This window comes from Nelumbo lutea, chromosome 3 (assembly GCF_056320005.1).
Source record: "Nelumbo lutea isolate HS-2025 chromosome 3, American lotus-T2T, whole genome shotgun sequence".
Lineage (NCBI taxonomy): Eukaryota > Viridiplantae > Streptophyta > Magnoliopsida > Proteales > Nelumbonaceae > Nelumbo > Nelumbo lutea.
In genome coordinates, this window is record NC_142686.1 from 109,417,015 (window position 1) to 109,438,817 (window position 21,803).

The 21,803-nt window shown below is 38.5% G+C and overlaps 1 protein-coding gene across 1 annotated transcript in view; it reads right to left on the reverse strand.

The window, feature by feature from the left end:
- The window catches only part of GCP4 (GAMMA-TUBULIN COMPLEX PROTEIN 4), a 62,108-nt gene that overhangs the window by 38,532 nt on the left and 1,773 nt on the right, over positions 1–21,803 (reverse strand). The window contains exons 3-9 of the mRNA XM_088977809.1: positions 20,305–20,441; positions 19,464–19,562; positions 17,466–17,586; positions 10,162–10,434; positions 9,931–10,011; positions 9,773–9,856; positions 8,790–8,876 (exon numbers count right to left, since the gene is read on the reverse strand). Of these exons, the coding sequence (XP_088833935.1) occupies positions 8,790–8,876; positions 9,773–9,856; positions 9,931–10,011; positions 10,162–10,434; positions 17,466–17,586; positions 19,464–19,562; positions 20,305–20,441 (882 nt within the window). The remainder of the gene's footprint in view (positions 1–8,789; positions 8,877–9,772; positions 9,857–9,930; positions 10,012–10,161; positions 10,435–17,465; positions 17,587–19,463; positions 19,563–20,304; positions 20,442–21,803) is intronic.

Consider the following 21,803-nt stretch of genomic DNA (forward strand, 5'->3'; position numbering starts at 1 on the left):
ATACATGTAAAGGATCCAAAGAAGATCAAACTAGATCCTAGGGCTACGAAATGAATCTTTTTGGGGTACTCTCCTACAAGAAGGGTTACAAGTGTTATGATCCAGTCACCAAGAAAAAATGTCACAAAGGATGTGGTTTTTTTTAGTCTCAATCCTATTTTCATTCTTCCTAGAATCCTCTTTAGGGGGAGACTAGCGGGATGGAAGAGGATTCTTCTATTCCCTCCTTATTTGTGCCTCTTTCTACCTCGGACCTTCCACCTTCTCCTCCTGATCCTCCTAGTTGTGGTATCCCGAGTGAATCTAATGAGGCTCCCATTGCACCAGCTACTACTAGTGATGTTGCAGATGTTACTGAAGACTCCAGAAGGCAGCAGAAAGATATAAGAATCACCTACAACAGAAGGAAAAAGGGTCCTCCAACTCATGACAGCAACCAATTGGACTCGGATCAACCTGTCTCAACAACCCCAGGTAATCCTATCACACATCCCTCTGACTTGGATCTTCCTATTGCCCTTCGTAAGCCTACCCGTTCTTGTACTATCCGGCATCTCATTGCTGATTTGGTGTCTTACTCACATTTGTCTCCCCGTTATTGTTCTTTTGTGTCTGCTCTCTCTTCTGTGCATGTTCCTACTAGGTATTCAGAGGCAGTATCCAATCCAAGATGGAAAGAGGCTATGGACGAAGAAATGAAAGCCTTAATGAAAGCAAGGACTTGGGAATTAGTGGATCTACCGGAAGGAAAAAGCACTGTTGGATGCAAGTGGGTGTTCACTGTAAAGCATAGGGAGGACGGGTCCATTGAAAGGTACAAGGCCAGACTTGTAGCAAAAGGGTTTACTCAAAAAGAAGGGATCGACTACAAAGAAACATTTTCTCCAGTAGCAAAACTCAACACAATCCAAGTTCTATTGTCATTAGTTGCAAATTTCTCATGGGAGCTACATCAATTGGACTAAAAGAATGCCTTCCTAAATGGCAACCTCCATGAAGAGGTATTCATGGATCCTCCATCAGGTTATGAGTTTGGCAAGAAGGTGTGCAGACTGAGAAAAGCACTATATTGTCTTAAGCAGTCTCCTCGAGCTTGGTTTGAGAAGCTTTGTGGGGCCATGAAGAAAGGTGGTTATACTCAAAGTGGGGTAGATCATACATTGTTCATAAGGAAGAGAAATGGAAAACTTACAGCACTTATTGTCTATGTGGATGATATGGTGATTACAGGGGATGATCAGGAAGAGATTAAAAGACTAAAGGAGTTCTTGGCTGCTGAATTTGAGATGAAAGACCTAGGTCAACTGAGATACTTCCTTGGGATTGAAGTTGCTAGATCAAAAGAAGGCATCTACATATGTCAGCGGAAATATGTCATTGATCTTCTACAAGAGACAGGCATGATGGGGTGTAGGCCAGCAGATACTCCAATAGAACAGAACCATGGCCTACAGGAATCAGTAGGAGAGGACTACCTTGATAAGAAAAGATACCAAAAGCCGGTGGGGAAATTGATCTATCTGTCCCTCACTCGCCCTGACATTGCTTATGCTGTACATGTTGTCAGTCAGTTCATGCACACTCCTAAAGTCCCTCACATGAAAGTTGTGGAAAGGATTCTCAGATATTTGAAGTCTTGCCCAGGGAAAGGGATTCTGTTTAGAAAACACAATAAGATTGAAGTTGAAGCATATACTGATGCAGATTGGGCTGGCTCCGTTGGGGACAAGAAGTCCACTTCCGAGTACTACACCTTTGTTGGAGGAAATCTAGTTACACGGAGGAGTAAAAAACAAAATGTGGTTGCTAGATCAAGTGCAAAGGCTGAATATCGAGCTATGGCTCATGGTGTTGCTGAACTTCTATGGCTTAAGATCCTTCTTGGTGAACTTGGAACAAAGATCGAGTGCCCTCTCAAGTTGTACTGTGACAACAAGGCTGCCATCAACATTGCAAATAACCCAGTGCAACATGATAGAATGAAATATATTGAGATAGACCGCCACTTTGTCAAAGAAAGAATAGTCTCAAGAGAACTATGCATTCCTTATACTCCCTCCGAGATGCAAATCGCAAATGTTTTAACTAAAGGGCTAGCTACAGTAAAATTCTTGGACTTACTTGGCAAGCTAAACATGATTGACATCCATGCTTAGCTTGAGGGGGAGTGTTGGTTCGGTTGTCTTAATATGTTTATTTATCTCTGTTGGGTCTTTAGTCTTTTGTTATTGGGCCTAATCTTATTTAGTATTTTTTATTTGTCTAGGTGTTCCATTACTAATCAGGGGCATTCTAGTCTATTTGTGTAACATTATGTAATACACTTATTAATAATAGAGTAGGGCCGGCTGAGAGATTATTGCCGCCATTCTCAACTCTCCTTCTTCTTCTTCTCTTCTCCTTCGGCAGCTTCATTCCAGCAAACAATAACCATCTATCAATGGCACATGACTAGTCACATGCCTTTTTAAGTGAAGTCCTTTTGGATTGGACCTATGAACTAGGCTTCTTGTATCCACCTTACCACCTTAGGCGGGCCTGATTTTTGCGGCCCAAATAAAGCCTCCGGCCCTGATTTTTTAGGGCCTTCATTAAAGCACCCAAAGCCCACTGCTTCCGGTTTGGCTGGCCCACATTTTAGAGTTCTGGGCCCACCAAACCTCTTTTTATCTCCTTCCCCTTGGCCCAACCGTTTAAACTCCCCATTTTCAACAAATCCCCCTACTTTTTTCTGGTCTTCTCGCGGAATACCAGATGTAATAACCGGTTTAGTATAGGCACCACCTGTAACTGCATGGGCATGAGGTTTGTCAGAGGCCCAGCAGCTAACTTGTTGCGCACATTCCAAACCTTCCATCTTCTGCAAGTCTTTTGAACTTCCCAAGTTTTGTCCGCCCTTTTTTGTATAACTTTCCTTTCTTTGCAGGTCCTCCAATCCTTTGCTTCCACGCAAGGCTTCATCTTCAACCTTTGCATCTTCCTCCTTCCTGGCTTCCGTCCACAGTTCGGCTTCCTCCACCACACCTCCATGAAAGCACCTTCCACCTTCACATTCACCTTCCTTGGAATATCCTTGGGCTTGACTCCGTTCAACAAGATAGCTGCAGACCTGAGATCTCCCCAGAAAACACCCTCCAATTTCGCTCTCCACCACTGCTATCGCTTCTGCAACTTCATCATTCCAAAGATGGAAAGGTAAACCCACTATACGCACTACCACCCCATTTAAGATCGAGGACACCTTTGAGTTGGAAGAAGGGGACCACCTGAAGATATTAATCGAACCAAAATCATCTTGTAGACATACAGCCTCAACTCCTACTCTGTTTTAAAGTGGATCCAGCAGGGCTTTGCACGTATCAAAGGGAGCAAGGATATATTCTGATCTCAACTTTAAGTGTTTTGTCAAAGAACCCACAATTTCCTTCCATCCTCTAGATGGTTTATCAATTTCGACAATCAGCTTCCTTGTCCAATCCCCTCTTTCATCTGTTACTAACAGAGCTGCGTTAGTTCCAGAGTGCACCAAGGTAGAGGCATGTTTCCTAGGACCTTCAAGATTGACTGTTGTTCTTGAAAACTCCTCTTCTTCCTTCTTTTCTGTTTTGACTCTTGAAGAAAATTCCTTCAGAGTTCTTACTATATCCATCCACCCCGGACTCCTTCTTCCTTCAGGAAAACAGACCAGCTGTTTCCTATTTTTGTCAAAAAACTCTGAGAGTGCTATGAATGACCCCTTATAATTTCTTCTGCATTCTACCAGATATCTTCTTCCCTCCTTCGTGGTGAGTTCATTCCAGCTTCTCTCCTTCCCTCTTGCACTTGCTTTTGCTAAAAAATCTGTGAACCATTCTACCACGTCCAGCCCAACCAGCAGTACTAAAGCCTTCTTATCTTCCCTGATTTTCAGACTGGTCTCTCCTCTGATTTTTAGTTCCTCCAACAAAAAACTTTTCGCCTCCACCATTAGAAATCATCTCCACCGATTGGCCTCCACAAAGTTCTCCATAATGAAGATTTTCAGCTTCTCTCCTTCCCTCTGGTTCTTTCCACTGTTATTGCTTGCTCCTATTTAAATATGGATGACAACAAATTATTTTGAAGATTATGATTCTAAAACCTGTTCTACTATGTAGTTTTGGGGAAATTACTCATGGCCTTGTATATAGATTTTTTCCAACAAAATAATAAAAGTTCTCAGTTATCCATAAAAAGACAAAAAAAAAAAAAAAAAAAGATGGAATAGCACCTTGGCACTGTATAAGAAACCAGATAAGACAGTTATCAGATGTTCAGGCACAACACCCAAGCTAATACATCAGAAATATGCAATCTACAAATGGAACTTTTTTCTTGTTTTAGTCTTGTGAATTTACATAATTTGATTTCATTTAAATAAGATGTATACTCTGCTGTATGGCATGCACAACATTATGTTTCATCTGCCCCATGTTGTTTCATATAGGGCTGTAAACGGATCAGATTCGAGGTCAGATTCACCTATATCTGCATCTGATCTGATTATAGAACCATTGGATCCGATCTGATATGTCAGACTCAGATCAAGTTCAGATTTAACCCTCATCCAACTTATTGTGTTTAAAATAACAAAAAAAGTTTAAAAGCCCTAAAAAATGAATTATTTTTAACTTATGAATGTTTTAAAAAGTATATAAATATTAAATTTATTAGTTGTAAACTCTATGATTGCATACAATATTTATTTTTTGTATCAATAACTCATAGATTTTATTAAAATTAGAGAGAAAAGGCACAGGTACAAGAAGAGGGAGATAAACACTCTTATCTCACCTAATCAGAAAAACCATGAGAAGAATAAAAAGATAGCCCAGAACAAAGAATCCCTATATACCCCTTGTTTAGCTAACCCATCAGCAAAGGAGTTAGCACTTCCTTTAACCCAATTCAACTTCACCTCAATGTTCTTGGTTAACCAATTAAATTTCCTCTTCTCATTGTTGTAGTTCCAGAAATTAGTAGCATCATTTCTCAGCCAATCCACTACCAGTTTAGAATCGCCTTCTATGACCAAATTGGTGATATTCAAATCAATTGCCCTTTGAGTTCCTTCAATAACAGCTGAAATCCCATCTTTAAGAGAATCACCCAATCCGATTGGCCCCGAAAAAAGAGCAATTATCACTCCCTCCTCATTTCTTAAGACACCCCCAATACCTGATGGACCCGGATTACCCATGCTACTTCCATCAAAATTAAGTTTAACAAAACCACTAGGAGGAGTCCAAGAAGTAGGGGTGTAAACGAATCGAATTCGAATCGGATCAGGCAATATCCGAATTTGAATCCGATTAGAAAATCCGATATCCGAATTCAAGATTTATCCCTCCTATACAGCTTTTGTCAAGGTCCACTTTTAAATTAGACGTTTGCTCAAACAGTTGTATGCTAAGTTTCAAATTCCTAAACCATCTGCAATCACCTGCCTCACAAAAGAGGATTGTATCATCCGCAAATTGCGAATGAGTTAGAGGTGCCCCATCCTTACCAACTCTCCAACCTTTTATTAGGTTCCTCGAGTCTGCTCTAGAGACCAGTCTTCCCAAGACATCAACTACCAAAGTAAACAAAAACATCCTCTTAGAGTTGGGAAGAAATCCACCACTGTCCCATTCACCAAAATGTAGTAGTGACAAGACCTAACACACCCCATCACCTACTTACACCATCTCTCTCCAAAACCATAGTTTAGCATTACTTGAAGCAAAAATGACCAATCCACTAAATCATACGCCTTTTCCAGGTCCAGTTTATATACCACACCCTTCTTCCCTAATCTTTTGAAATCCTCCACACTTACATTTGCTATTAGAATTTGGTCAAGAATCTGTCTTCCCTCAACAAAAGCTCCTTAGTCAAGTTCAATAATATTGGGGAGGACTTTCCTGATCCTGCAAGCCATCACCTTTGTTATGATCTTATAAACACTATTCACCAAACTTATCCGCCTGAAATCTCTTGGATGAATGGCTTCTTTCTTCTTGGGAATTAAGGCCACAAAGGTGGAGTTCAAGCCAGGATTAATTATTCCCCTTCTATAGAATTCCTCAAAGACTCCCACAATGTCCTCCTTTAGTATATCCCAACAATCCTGGTAAAAGGCCAATGTGAACCCATCTGGACCTAGAGCTTTCGGGCGATCCATAGAGAAAACTGCATCTTGGATTTAATCCAACTCAAACTTTCTTTCTAACCAAACTCTCACCTCAAATATCAATCTAGGTCATTCCACACCTTCAATCCACACTCTCGGATTTAGAGGCTTCTTGAAAATTGATCTAAAATGGTTTGCAAAAGCCTCTGCTATTTCATTTTGATGAACTAAGGTAGCACCCTCCACCTCTAGCTTGGATACGAAATTTTTAGCTCTCCCATTGCTAGGGCGTGAAAAAATTGTTTTCCTATCACCCTCCTTGATCCACCTTCACCTCGATTTTTGCTTCCAGCTAGTCTCCTCTTTGATCAAGATATCCTCCAACTACTTTCTTAAATTCCACCTTAGTTCCCTATCTCTTTCCTCTGTACTCCAATCTTCTTCTTTTCGATCAATCTCCTCAATTTAGTCCACGAGAGTATTCTTCCTCTCCTTTATCCTCCCAAACTCTTATCATATTCCATTCCCTAAGTCTCTCTTTCAAGTATTGAAGCTTCTTATGGAACCTCATTCTTTTCCACTCCACTCTAGGGTTACTCTCCCTCCACCAACCCTTAATCTTCTGAACAAAATCCAAGTGTGTTAGCCACATGTTTCCAAACCGGAATGGAGTAGGGCCAATACTCCTTAGTGTCTCATCACTGATCACTGTTGGCCAATGGTCTGACGTTACCCTTGGGAGTGCTCTCGGCATCAATCCACCCCAATGTTCTTCCCAATCTAAAGAAAATAAAAATCTATCCAATTTGGAACAAACTGGGTTAGCTTGGAGGTTGGACCAAGTGAAGTTACTATGCATTAAAGGGATCTCTTTGAGTTGGAGGGTGTCCACCAAACTATTAAAGCTCCTCATGCTAGTTGTCACCCTTTGTCTGGAGTTGTTAGTTTCGTTCATGAACCGGATTACATTAAAATCTCCTCCAATACACCATGGTCCCTCCCACAACCCTCTAATATCCCCCAATTCTTCCCATAATTTCCTCCTTTCCCGATAATCATTAGGCCCATAAACATTCGTGAACACCCACTCAAACCCATTCTCTAATTGTTTAAACTTTATAGAGACTGTAAAGTTTCCAATGAGCTCCTCAATCCCCTCTAGCACCTCATTCTTCCACATAGTAACTATACCTCCCAAAGATCCCCATGACAGAGCAATTGCCCAACTAATACCCCTAGCCTTCCATATGCTTCTAGCCCATCTTCTATCGAAATCTTCTCTCTTCAACTCTTGAATCAGCACTATATCTGGGTTCAGCTTCCTAATGACCTCTCTCACTATTGCTCTTTTTCTCGCACTTCCTAAACCCCTTACATTCCAGCTAACTATTTTCATTTCAACCTCGCTTAGGAGACCCCTCCGAGACCTTTCTACTTATGCCCTTTTCTTTCCCATCTTCCCCTAGAGTTTTGTCCCCCTCAACATCTCTCCACTTCCATTAGCTTTCGCTTCCTCACCTTACCTTCCTCCTTCTGTTTCTATAAGAAGACTTTCAGATCGTTGGGGTCCTTGAGTTTACAACCTAATTTCCCCACAAATTCCATTACCAAGTCCTCCGTATTCTCGGTTGGAGTCGGTACTTTTTCTTCATCCCTGTTTGTTTCTACCTCTTTTACAACCTCCCTTTCAAAGTCATCCAAAAAACTCACAATGATCTCCCAAATTCTTTTATTTCTCTCTTCTTGTTCTTCTAGGTCTTCACCTCTTTTAGTTCCCTTCACTACCCTACTCCTTGAGCACTTCGCACTAGGTTTCTCATGGGCTCTCGGCTTTGGGTATGAGATGGAATCTGGCACCAAAGACATAGAGCAAACATCAGTACTAAAAACCGAATAGACAGGGTTACCTGAGTTGTGATTTTGAGGAGGAATTGGATTTAACATATAAAATAATAAACTTTATCGAATTATACTACAAGCATATGTCTATATATAAAATATTTATATATAGACATAACTATACTACAAACATATAAAATAATAAATTGTTATCGAATTCGAATTTTAACCCGACCGGATGGGGTTAAATCCAGATCCGATCTGATTATTATTCAGATGCAACTTCTAATATCCAAATCCAGGATAATCGGATTCAGAGTCTAATCAGGTATTGGACTTTGAGTCCTTTGACAGCCCCAGTTTCACATGATGAAACAAGGTCTTAAAGTTGCATCATAGGAAGCCAGGTGTATGATTATGATATGCACCTATGGTATCACATAGAAAAATTTTGGATTGGCAATCAAAAGATTAACTTGAAAGGTGTGCAACAACAGTAAATAACTTTATTAACTCATTGCTCATATATTTAATTGTAAGCAAAGATCTAAGTTCAACTTATACAAATATGTAGGATAGACACCAAAACACAACAACTAACAATAAAAGTTGGAACATGGAAAAGATGAATCAAGAAAATATTAGGTTTGCATGAGTGAACTGGTGATGGGCATGGTATTGTAAATACTTTGTTATTTTGTTCTTAACATTATATAACTAAGCTACCACATCACATAGAATATTCACAAGCATGAACTTAAAAAAAATAATAAAATGGTGACAATTTGTAATGTAATCATAATCATGATTATCTTACCAACTGAAATGGGATCATAAGATCAGCTTCAGCAGTTGACTGACGAGGTGGTAGACGCATCAATTGGCGACTTTCCTCAAGAAAACACTGGAATACCAAGTCATACTTCTATTACCAAAAGAATCGTCTTATGGGGTAAAAATGCGGGTACTTATATCATCATTTAGGAACAGAAACAGCATTATACACAGTGGATAGGAAGTCTCTAACATAACCACAACATAACAAAACCAGATATGCCTCTTTCTAGCAATGGCAATAGATGATGGGAGTCATGAAGAAAACTACAAAAATTGTCATCATTAACAGGAACTTGTACAGTCCAAGTGTCAGACCATGAGTTGGTCAAAAAGATTTCACCAAGTCAATCTTGAATTGTTAAGTAGATAAAGAGTGGATATTAAGACAATGCATCTGGCCGGGAAAAATAGGTTGTACTTTTATGATAAAACATCCTAATGTTTAAGCTTGTTGTCTTTTAAGAATCTTTAATTCAAGATCACATGAAGCCAATTCTTGCAAAAGACAGAAGTTGAAGTCAAGTCCGAGTGCAATAAGCATCTAAGGTAAATTAGCTGTGCAATAGCCCACTGCATGCAAACCCTGTTCAAGGTCCATGAGTACATTATGGGTTGTGCAACAATTAGGAATATAAATAAAATAAAAGTTAGGCACAAGGATGCAAAGATAACTAAAACCAGTGTGCCAGTGAGGAAATTAGTTCTCCACACTTATTGGAGCAAATAGTATGTGAAAGTATCAGAAACTAGCACTCCTTTAATGGTGGTATAGTAATATAGGAAGAACATCCCCTTCTTTCTCCAGTATTACATGGAAATAAAACTAGAGGAAATGATGATGGGATATTCTTTTTATAATGAAGATGCAGAATTGAAAATTGAGATTCAGTAAGACAAAAAAAAATGCTTACATTCAGAAGACTGCGTTCTGCAAAAACAGGATTGTTAAAATGCATCATTTACCTGGAAAAAATCTCCCTTAGCTAAAAGAAAATAATCTTTAAGAGCTTTCAGGTGGCCATTCAAGTCGGCACGAACAACCACAAGCTGAAATATAGGGCAAACAGTAAATAGATGAATGAAGAGCAAGAAGAACAAAATCCCTCATATTTGCAGTTCACCTGCCAAAGATGACTGGCTGCAATCGTACGGATGGAGTCAACTGCATGTTCAAATGACCTCTTGTGGAATTCAGCAGTATCCTGCAGGAAGTAATCAAGCATTTGATGTTATAGTAGCACAAGAAACCAAGGGAAACTATAATGATAGTCATGAGAAACTACAAAGTACAAACATCACTTCTGACATGTATATGTGGAATGATACAGCAGCAGTAAAACTAATAACTAGACCTTTAGCTCTTGAAGCATAGCATCAATTTTATCAGCCTCGGACTGTGGAAGTAATTCCTCTCCTATCAATTTCAAATCTGCAAAAGACTCTTTCTGGAAAGCAAAGCGCCCCATAAATCCTTGAACTCTAAGTGACCCTTTGGGTATTGGTTGATGATTAACGGCATCTTGATATCTAAAAGCAGGACTTGGATTTCGTAGGACCCTGATTGCTTTTCCAGAAAAAAGAATTGAATCTGCAACAGGCATACGGATGTAATCTGGTAACATGTCCTGAACAAATAAGCAGAAAAATTAATAAAATATAACAGCATAAAGTTCAACTTTGTATTGCTATATGGCCTAGGAATATTTTTTTAGGCAAAGGAAAAGGAAAAAGTGTATCACTATATCAATTGAAAGAGATAAACTTAGACAAAAATCCGTTGCAATATATGATGAAACAAGATGCAAGATCTTAAAATCACGGAACAGACATTTCAGAGCTGGTGGAAAGGGGTTTTTACCAAAAGAGATAAAAGATAACAAATAAAAAAACTGAAAGTGAGCAACAAGGATCCATATGATGCACTAGCATCATAACCTGAATAGATAACCATGGTCTGCTTGTAATTATCTAATCCTGCTAACTCTTACTTGTATGCAGTAAAGCATGGTTTTGAAGCCGGACGGTCAGACCATTCGGCCTGGAAACCATCCAGGCAACCAGTTCCATTCACCCCTGAACTGTTCTTTGCCAAAAACCGTTGACTTTTGTAGGAAACTGTGGACCCCACATTATTGTACTCATGGGACAGCATAGATTTAATTAAGTCTTGATTAGGATTAGCTTTCCTAGTAGGATTAGTTTTAATCTTATCTTGCCATGTAAACATTAAGTCCTATTACAATTATGAAAGCATGTATATAAATTCAAAGGGTGGGGCAGCTGTTTAATACAACCAACCACTCTCTTCTCCTAAAACCCTTCCACGAGTTCTTCTTCTTCTCTTCTCCTCTTCTCTTCTCTTCTAATTCTCTTTTATTTTCTGTTCAAATCTGTAGTCTTGTATGACTACTTGGTATCAGAGCTTGGATTAGGGATTCCCATGTGAGTTTGATCCAGCCGACCACATGAGAGTTGCCTAGGGCTGGAAGAATAGAGAAAGCTCTCTTCGGCTGATTCTTGGAGGTTATTTACAACAGCAGTCCAAAGATTGGATCGTATCTTTGATAACCAGGAAGAATCAGCGGAAGAGAAAATGATCAAGATCAATCCTTGATCAGTACTAGAGGTGGCGATCAGAATTTCAAACGATTTCTATTCGATCAGTACTAGAGGTTGTGATCAGAATTTCAGAGGATTTCTGTTCAAGATCAGAATTTCCCCTTCAAGATTAGAGGATCAAGATCAGTTCTTGATCAAGACTAGAGGTGGCAATCAGAATTTCAGAAGATTTCTGGTTCAAGATCAGTTTTTTTTTCTCTTCAAGACTGAGAGAGACAATCAAAACACCAGAAGTATTCATCAAGATCAAAGCTTTTCAGAATTTTCTGGTAATTCAATCTTTCTTAAGATCGGCAGCAAGAATACCTTGATATAAGAGGTATGGAAAAATAACTCCAAAAGATTTCTGTAGTCATTTTTAGGGTTTAAGTGCTTCAGGACTTGTCTCCCTCGATTTCTTTGCTCTCTGGAAGATCCAGTAGAGCTGTTTCAACAGGACTGTTACAACAGTACTGTTACAGTTTTTTTACTGCTATCAGTCTTAATAGGCCAACAGTCACAGAAATTAGGGCTTCTTTTACTGCTATTACCTGCTGCAGACCCAGTAGGCCGACTGGTACAGTAATTAGGAAGTTTTTTTACTGATCATTAATGGAGTTTAAAAGCCAAGGGGAGGGTGTTTTTGGGACTGGATCAAGTAGCATGTCTGAAAACACCTTCCAGATTACAACTATAAAGTTTGATGGTTCAAACTACCTAGAGTGGGCCCAATCAGCCATGATGGCCATTGGGGGAAGAGGAAAGCTGAACTACTTGTTGGGGGATGTGAAGGAACCAACTAAGGAGGATCCCACTTATACTAGGTGGATTTAGGAAAATTATTTGGTGATGACATGGCTGTGCAACTCCATACAGCCATGCATCAGCCGAAATTACTTATGGGCAAAAACAGCTAAAGAAATATGGGATGTTGTGAAAGAAACTTACTCTCAGCCCCTTAATGTTGCTAGGGATTATGAGCTGAAATGGAAAGTTATAAATCTCAGACAATGAGAGAAACAGGTCTCTGTTTATTTTTCAACCCTAAAATCTCTATGGCATGAAATTGACCATCTTGAGACAATAGAATGGGAAAGTCAGAGAGATGCACAGACTTACAAAAGACAAGTTGAAACTAACAAAGTATTTGAGTTCTTGGCTGGTTTAAATTCTGAGTATGATATTATAAGACAGCAGCTGTTGACAAGAGAGGGTGTGACTCTGTCTCAAGCCTATTCCCTAGTGCACAATGAGGAGACTAGGAGAAAGGTTATGTTGCAGTAGCAACCTTTCGAATCTGCCCTGGCAGCAGTTAAACCCAAGTCTGGGAGAGATAAGGAAAGGGATATGAAGAAAGAGGCTAAAAATGACCTAGTGTGTGAACATTGCAAGAAACCTAAACACACTAAAGACACTTGTTGGAAGTTGCATCCACATCTAGTTCCAGCAAAACTCAGAAACAAAAAGGGGAATGCCAATATGGCTGTTAACACTGATAGTGCAGCCTTAACAGCCTCAAGAGGCACTCCTTAGACACCCTAGTTGTTGTCTGAGCTGCTCTGACATAGTTGGGAAGTGAAGTTAGTAACTCAGTATCATCTCCTCAACCACCATCAACTCCTTCAACCTCATCTTTTGCTCAATCAGGTAATCGGGCCTCAGCTTATCATGCTTCAGCTCCAAGTAATACAGAACATTCTTGGATAATATATTCAGGAGCATCTGACCATATGACTGGCTTGCCATCACTTTTTTCTACCTATCATTTATCTTCTGGCAAAGACAAAATGTCCATTACTAATGGATTCCTTATCCCTATTTATGGCAAAGGAGACATCAAGTTGTCTAATGCCACTTCCCTATCCTCCATCTTGCATGTTCCTAAGCTTAATACTAACTTTCTTTCAGTTAGTAGCATTACAAAAAAATAGAACTGCTCAGTAACCTTTTTTCCTTATTGATGTGTTTTTCAGAATCTAGAGACAAGGAAGGTGATTGGGACTGGTCGTGAAACGAATGGAATCTACCTACTTGGAAGAAGTGCTCATCAGGAAGATAGCAAAACTAAGAAATCCTCTATTTCTCAGTCTATTGATCAAGTGATGCTTTGGCATAATAGGATGGGTCATTTATCCTTTCAGGCCTTAAAAAGTTTGTTTCCTAGTTTATTTGAATCTATCCAGATGTCTAGTTTGAAATGTGATAATTGTGAGCTTGCAAAACATTGTAAGACAATCTATTCCTTAAGTAATAACAGGAGCAATATTCCTTTTGAAATTGTGCATACTGATGTTTGGGGACCCTATCATACCACCACCATAGGGGGTACAGATATTTCCTGTTATTTGTTGATGATTACACTCGATTTTCCTAGGTTTACCTTATGCGTTCTCGAGATGAAGTCCCAACATTAACCCAGATCTTTCATCAAATAATTTTAACCCAATTTGGGGTCAAAATTAAAATTTTTAGATCCGATAGAAAAAAAATATTTTGCAAACCCATTAGCCTCCAACCTGCTTGACCAAGGGATTATCCATCAGAGTACCTGCCCACATACGCCACAGCAGAATGGGGTTGTTGAAAAAAGAATAGACGCATATTGGAGGTAGCCAGAGGCATTATGTTTACCTTAAATGGGCCTATACGTTTCTGGGGGGATGCTATTCTTACAGCAATATATCTCATCAATCGGATTCCCTCACAGGTTCTTGACATGAAATCTCCATTTACCCTTCTATGGCCTGATAAAGAATTGTTCACCATTCCACTTAAAACCTTTAGTTGCACTTTCTTCGTTCAGATCCTTGATCCTCATCATTCCAAATTTGATCCTAAGGCCTCCAAATGTATTTTCCTTTGCTATGCACAAACTCAAAAGGGATATTGTTGTTATGAACCCACTTCTGGAAAAAGATGTCTCAACGGATGTCACTTTTTTTAGGATAAACCCTATTACCCACGGGTTTCTCTTCAAGGGGAGAATAATGAGGCTAGGATTAGCACATCAGAAGTTCCTTTAACAATCCCATTAAGTGAAGAAGGGTGTAGTGGGGAAGGTTGTCAAAGGTGCAAGGATGTGAGAGTCTATCACAGACGATGGAGACAGGTTGATTTCGGACATCAACAATCCAGGCCAGTCCCAGCCCCCTCTGCAGATCCAGATTCAGGTACCACAGTAGCCCCAGTTCCTTCTACAGATCCAAATCCAAGTACCACAGATACTACAGATGAGAGACATCCCGCCATGGAGCATTCACCTTCATTAGATGATCTTGACCTTCCCATTGTAGTCCGTAAGGACATGCATCGTTGCACCACATCCACAACTCACTGCATTTCTCAATTTTTGTCCTATGGTCATTTATCTTCCTCCTACAAGTCTTCTCTTGCATCCATTGCAGATATTCCCATTCCCAAAACAATACAGGAAGCATTGGCAGTACCAAAATGGAAAGATGCAATAAAAGTAGAAATGGATGCCCTCATCAGAAACAATACCTGGGAAATAGTTGATCAACCCAAAGGAAAGAAACCAGTTGGATGTAGATGGGTATTCACTATGAAACATAATGCTGATGGTTCTATTGAAAGGTATAAGGCCCGATTAGTTGCAATAAGATTTACTCAAAACATATGGTATTGACTACTTAGAAACTTTTGCACCAGTAGCAAAGATGACCACTATCAAAGTCCTATTATCTCTTGCAACTAGTTACTCTTGGCCATTGTATCAGGTGGATGTTAAAAATGCTTCCTCAACGGAGACTTGTAGGAAGAAGTTTACATGTAGTTGTCTCTTGGATTTTATTGTACGGAGACAAAAAAAAAGGTTTATCGATTGAACAAAGCCTTATATGGACTAAAACAGTCCCCAAGAGCTTGGTTTGCAGATTCAGACAAGCCCTTGAAAGGTTCGGATATGTGCAGGCCTAGTCAGACCACACCTTATTTATTAAGAGAGTAACTTTACTTGTTGTGTATGTGGACGATAATGTAGTAATAGGAAGTGGATGATAGTGAAATTGAGTCTCTTAAGCAACTCCTTCATCAAGAGTTTGAAGTAAAAGATCTAGAGGAACTACGATACTTCTTGGGCATTTATGTAGCTAGATCCAAGCATGGGATTTTTGTCTCTCAACAAAAGTATGTTCTTGATCTGCTAGAAGAAACAATAAAGTTGGAAGTTAAGCCTGCAGACACACCTATTGAACAAAACCACAGGATCAATGCAGAGGGAGGAGAGCCTCTTGAAGATAAAGCTATGTTCCAACAGTTAGTTGGAAAACTTCTCTATCTTTGCCTCACAGTGTAGTTAGTCAGTATATGCACTCTCCTAGAACTACTCATCTCCTTGCAATTGAGAGGATATTAGCATATCTGAAGAGGTCACCGGGTAGAGGCATTTTGTTCAAGAATAATGACCACATGAAGATAGAAGTCTACACAGATGTTGATTGGGCTGGGTGTGTTGATGATCGAAGATCTACCTCTGGATATTGTGCCTTTATAGGAGGTAATCTGGTCTCCTGGAAAAGTAAGAAACAAAATGTTGTTTCTCGCTCCAGTGCTGAAGCTGAATATATGTCCATGACAAATGGTGTGGCTGACATTCTATGGTTAAGATCATTACTTGAGGAATTGAGTATTGTTTATGAGAAACCCCTAATGTTGTACTGTGATAATCAAGCTACCATTAATATAGCTCATAATCTAGTACAACACGACAGAACTAAGCATATTAAAGTGGACCAGCACTTTATCAGAAAAATGGTTACATCTCAAGAAATATGCCTTCCCTACATCACCTCCGACATGCAACTTGCAAACCTTCTCACCAAGGTTGTTTCAAGAAAGAAGTTAGAGAAAGATCTATGCAAGTTGGGAATAACAAACATCTACTCCCAACTTGAGGGTGAGTGTGGAAAACTGTGGACCCCACATTAGTGTACTCGTGGGAGAGCATAGATTGAATTAAGTCTTGATTAGGATTAGCTTTCGTAGTAGGATTAGTTTTAATCTTATCTTATCTTATCTTATCTTATCTTACCATGTAAACATTAAGTCCTATTACAATTATGAAAGCATGTATATAAATCCAAAGGGTGGGGCGGTTGTTTAATACAACCAACCACTCTCTTCTCCTAAAACCCTTCCACAAGTTCTTCTTCTCCATCTCTCTTCTTCTCTTCTCCTCTTCTCTTCTAATTTTCTTTTATTTTCTGTTCAAATCTGTAGTCTTGTACGACTACTACTTTGTCAGTGACCCATTGACCTGGGCAATTAGACCATCGACCCATTTGACCCAGACAATGGCTTTTGGCTGTTTTTATTTTAATTATTTCTATTCTTATTTTTTTAAATTGCAACAAGCTGTCTTAGGACCAGATGTCGAATTGCTGACCCAAGCCATTGGCCAAAGAAGTTCTGGTTCCGGATCAGTTTTTAAAACATTACAGTAAAGTATCAATATCATGTAGAACTGGTTGTTCATTATTTTCTATTAAAGATATGCTCTATGAATGAAACAACTAGACAATCTCATAATTCCAGACATGAGAAGGAGTGCCCCTGCTTCGTGCAATGGTAAAACCTCGGACTGACAAGCATGAGAACGCAGATTCAATTCTGAGTGGCAAATTTGTTCTAAAATGCCAAACGTTAGGTCTATGTCCAATGCACCCTTCCCAAGACCCTGGATAGCTAGAGCAGCATTGAGGAATGGCCCTTTCTTATAAGAAATGTCTATGCACATGTATTATCCTTACAGTGAACAACTGCAATTATCGTCTTTTATCCAGGCAATAGACAGAAATTCAACATATATGAAGTTGCAAGATTGCCAGATCTTCTCCGGAGATCTGTAGTTGACTTGAGAAAGAGAAAACAATTCCATACATCACAGTCCCCATAGTTTAAGTGTTGCAGTAACTTCAGATTCAGAACTAAACGAAGCAAAGCAAGAGCACTGAAGAGACAGACAATGAGAATCATATATCAAAATGCAACTTTATATAAGAATAGATGACAGTATTAAATAGAAAAAGTTTAAGAATACCAGAAAAATATGGAAGCCCAAGTGCCAATCAGTTAAAGATGCATCATCAGGTGATTTTTGCACCAATTTCTCAGACACATCAAGACAAGATGACCTATTATCTACATCCCTATCTTCCTGCCTGAAAAAATAATAATTACTTCATGTACTTAATTTTGGCAAAGCAATTCAAAATTGAAAGCAAATGCCCAGAAGAAGAATATCAAAAATCAACAAGATATGAAGACTGTAATCTATAATAACAAATGGACCTTACCATTATTTAGAGTACTGTCAACAATTCTTTTGTTTATTTTTTACTTTTTCTGGTATTTTATATATTATTTTTTTTCATGGTGAGAGAACATTTTGTGGTGAGTTCTTCATGAAAACATTTTGGGTTGGACCTTCTTATGGGGTTTATACAGTTTGGTCCCCCAAGTTTCCAAGATGAAACAGCCTACATGCTTCTAATAGTTGTGCACTCGCTTACCAGTCCTCGAATCATTGTAGAAGACGCTCAAATAAGGAAGATAGAGTTGGAACAATGCATGTGCAGTGGTGTATCACCAGAGTTGTCTAACCCTCTATTATAGAGAGTTTCCAAACACCTAAATGGACACAAAAACCACCCAACAGAAAAAGATGTGTCTCTCAAGAACAATGTTGAACACCTATTCGAAGAGACACAAGAAAGAAGAAGACACAAGCATTTAAATAAATTAAACAAAGGTTTTTTAAGGTAAATAAAAAAGAAAATTCATTAAAAGATAAATGATAGATACAATACCAAAGATGATGAGGGATCACCAACAAAAGAAAAGATAGTTGAGTAAAATAAAACAAAATACATTCAATGCAAAAACCAACCCCAAAAGACTCTCTAGAAACCCCGAAAGCTCTAGAATATTAAGATCCAATCCAAAACATTTAAAAAGATACAATGTAGTGTGCATGTGCACCCACAGCCAGCTTGAGCATGCACACGCATGTGTGAAAAGCACCACCAACCCCCCACAAGCATGTGATAACCATGTAAAGTGTATCCTCCAATGGGCCTCTACCAGGGAAAGCAAGTTATCTTATCAGGTGAACTCCACCTCTTTTCCCAAGCAATGTGGGACAAAGTGTTTTCACATGCTAAAGAGGCTAGGGAAAGAAACAAAAACACAAAATACATAAAAGATAAAGCATAAAGGCCAAAAGCTCTTTATAGAGAGAGAAAGATTCATGTATTTTTGAATCATCCCACCAAAACTACAAAAACAATAAAATGTTTCTCGTGGAGAAGAAAAAAACTGTTTTTTAGATTTTATAAGGCTGTTTTTTTATTGGGAAGAGAACTGCTTGCTTTGGGAAGAATGCTTTATTCTTGGAATAGAATGGCTCTTTGGTTATTAAATGGTTCATCATATCTTTTGGTTAACTTCATGGCCATCTTTACCCATAGAAGAAGTCTGCATACTATGATACTACTATCAATCTGATAATTGTATTTCCACACCCCTCCCTAGTGATCAAAATATATAATGGAATTGATATTTATGACTCTTCTTTGATTTGGCATGCTAATGTTGTTTTTTTTGGACTACATCTCAAATTACAAAGGTCATTGCAACATATCTCTTAATGGAGACAGAATGATCATTTCAAAATCCTTATCAACAGCAATGACATGATGGCCATTTGATAACATATGCACTGGCTGAACTGAATGACTTATTGCTTTGTCTTCTAGTGGATAAAATAACTAAAAAGTAAAATATTTGTGTACAGTAATCAACCCAATTTCAGTTTCAGCTATTAAGGAGCTCAGAACCTCCTTAATAACTTGCTCTCTAAAAGACAAATCAATAAGCCACTCAGTTCAGCCACTTCAGCTGTTATTGTTATCAAGTAGCCCCTTGGTTAAAAAGAGGATAGAAATCACAACTTCACAAGCATCTTCTAATGCAAAACCTGATAATGGTAATTATATCTTGCAAAAACTAATTGATCAAAATACTTCAGTCTGAATACCTTCTAATGAAAAACTCTCCATGCTGATCTTGAAGAATTCCATAAACCATCCATGATGAAAGTTGCTGATACATGACTTGGTGTCCATGCCAAAGGAGCCTACAAAAAGAGGAACTAGTTTTGAATTTCACTCTGTAGGTCAAAATAATAGGAAAGTTACATTTCGTATATCATCAGAGTATAGCATATACAATGGCAAGATTGTAACATTAGTTCCTCTATCATGAAATATATTTTTGTGCACAATCCAAGTACTCCATATGAGTACGTTGGAAGATGGAAGGAAATTGATAACATGCTGATAATGTTTCAACTCAAATTCATATTCAAATTCACCATCAAAAGGCAACTAACTATATTAAAGACAAAATCATCTTTCAAGACAGCTGATTCATATTCAGGGGAAAAACAGGGTAATAAAAATTTAGCACATTTCACCACTATTATGTTATAATTTAAAATGAAATTAAATTTGGCCAGCAGTTTCTCTCACAATCAAAAGGCAATTAACTACAGAAGACAAAGTTTCAGGATCCAATGTTAGCAATTCAGCATACGGTAAAAATAAAGCATTTGAAAACTTCACCTTCTTTTAGAAAAAGGTAACTATATGAATATTAGCTATAGGGAAAAAAAAGTACATCAGGGGGTATTCACTGATGCGCAGAATATGGAATACATCCTTCGCAAAGCAAAAACTTATCAGGCAGGGAACTGTCAGCATGCAAAAGACTCCGCAGTGGAAAAGTGGACAAGGAGCAAATTGTACAAGAAAAATGTAGCTAACATTGCTGTAAAACAAACATGATTTTTATGAATAAAAAAGTGGAAAAGCTAATACCTTTGAATGCATGCCTGCAATTCAGGAACTCCGCAGTGATATCTTTTGTGCAAAAGGTTGAGAAGCTGCCCACCCCGAACATCATCACGCTCTATCTCCACAATGAGCTCATAAAGTGGAGGCAGAAGCACAAAAAACTAGGGCATAATAAACAAGTCAAGAAAAATATATAGAATAAATATATAAGGAGATACTGCAGGTATCTTAACTGAACAAAAAGATATAGTAGCATTAACTCCGGAGATAACATGATAAAATTAAAAGCAGGAACATCTCTATTAGATATAAGCAACCAGAATATCACCAATGCAAATTTAACCAGGATGCAACATTCACCAACATTGATCTCTGAATAAATTTATCAAGAAGAATGAATGGACACAAAATATAGAAATCTAAAAGGATAGTGCAAAAAAAAAAAAAAATCTCGAAGCTGACTGACACATCAACTGTCTGACAAAGAATCAGACAATGATTACTGAAGCCCTAGGGCACATAAAACAAGAATGAAAAAATAGAACCCCAAATGAAAATGGTTCCTGTATTTCATGGTCTATTTAACTTAACAGGTAGAAACAATCTTGTCTATATGACTTTTGCACTTGTTCTCTGCCAAGTTTTGTATCAGCTCTACCTTCTTCAAAGAGATTAAATAGAAAGTTGGGTATATGTTACAACAGTAGCTCCATCTTGGAATACAGAGTTACAAACTTTTCCCAATTATCTATCTTTTACTTTCTCTCTATGCAGACATTCTCTGCATGCACACATTACCAATGTGAATTTGGGCTTCAAGACAAGGGAAATCTAGACTATAAGTGAAGTTTCATGTTATCTCTTCCATGGTGTATATGTATTTACTAGTTAACCATTTAGAGGAAGTGTAAGTGATACAGAAATTTTTCACTAGGTAGCATGGATCAAGGTTCAAAGTATCGATATGATACGAGTTTCGGTCGTATCATATCGGTACTTAGAAATGACCGAAACTTTTTTTTTTGTTTTTTTTCAAGTTTTGGTTTTATGGGAAGCTTTTAGCATGCTTTTTATTATTAAAAAAAATTGGGGGTCCGAAACACCTAGAAACAGGCATTTCGGACCGTATCTTTTTCAAAAGATACGATACGTTACGCCCCATATCAGGCATATCGTATCAATACTTTGAACCATGGCATGGATAGGCGCCCAAAAAAGCCCTAAATGTTCTTGGTTATCCTGCACCGCAAAGTTTCAACCCCATAAAGCTTGCCAACCCTTTTAGGCTTTTTTTTATTGAAGTTTGGAGCTTTAGGAGCTTCGATGTAGCTAACCAACCAATTGATCTGGGGCTTCCTTCATTTTTGGGGTGAAAAGGTGGGTAAGCAGGGCCTCAGTGCAAGACCTCTGGGTTAAAAATGTGGTTAATCAAGAATTTGATATGGGGGAGTCAACCCAATAATACAGTGCAGTGAGGCAGATCTTACCCTCAGCTTCACCTGCTTTGTTGGGAAAAAAAAACA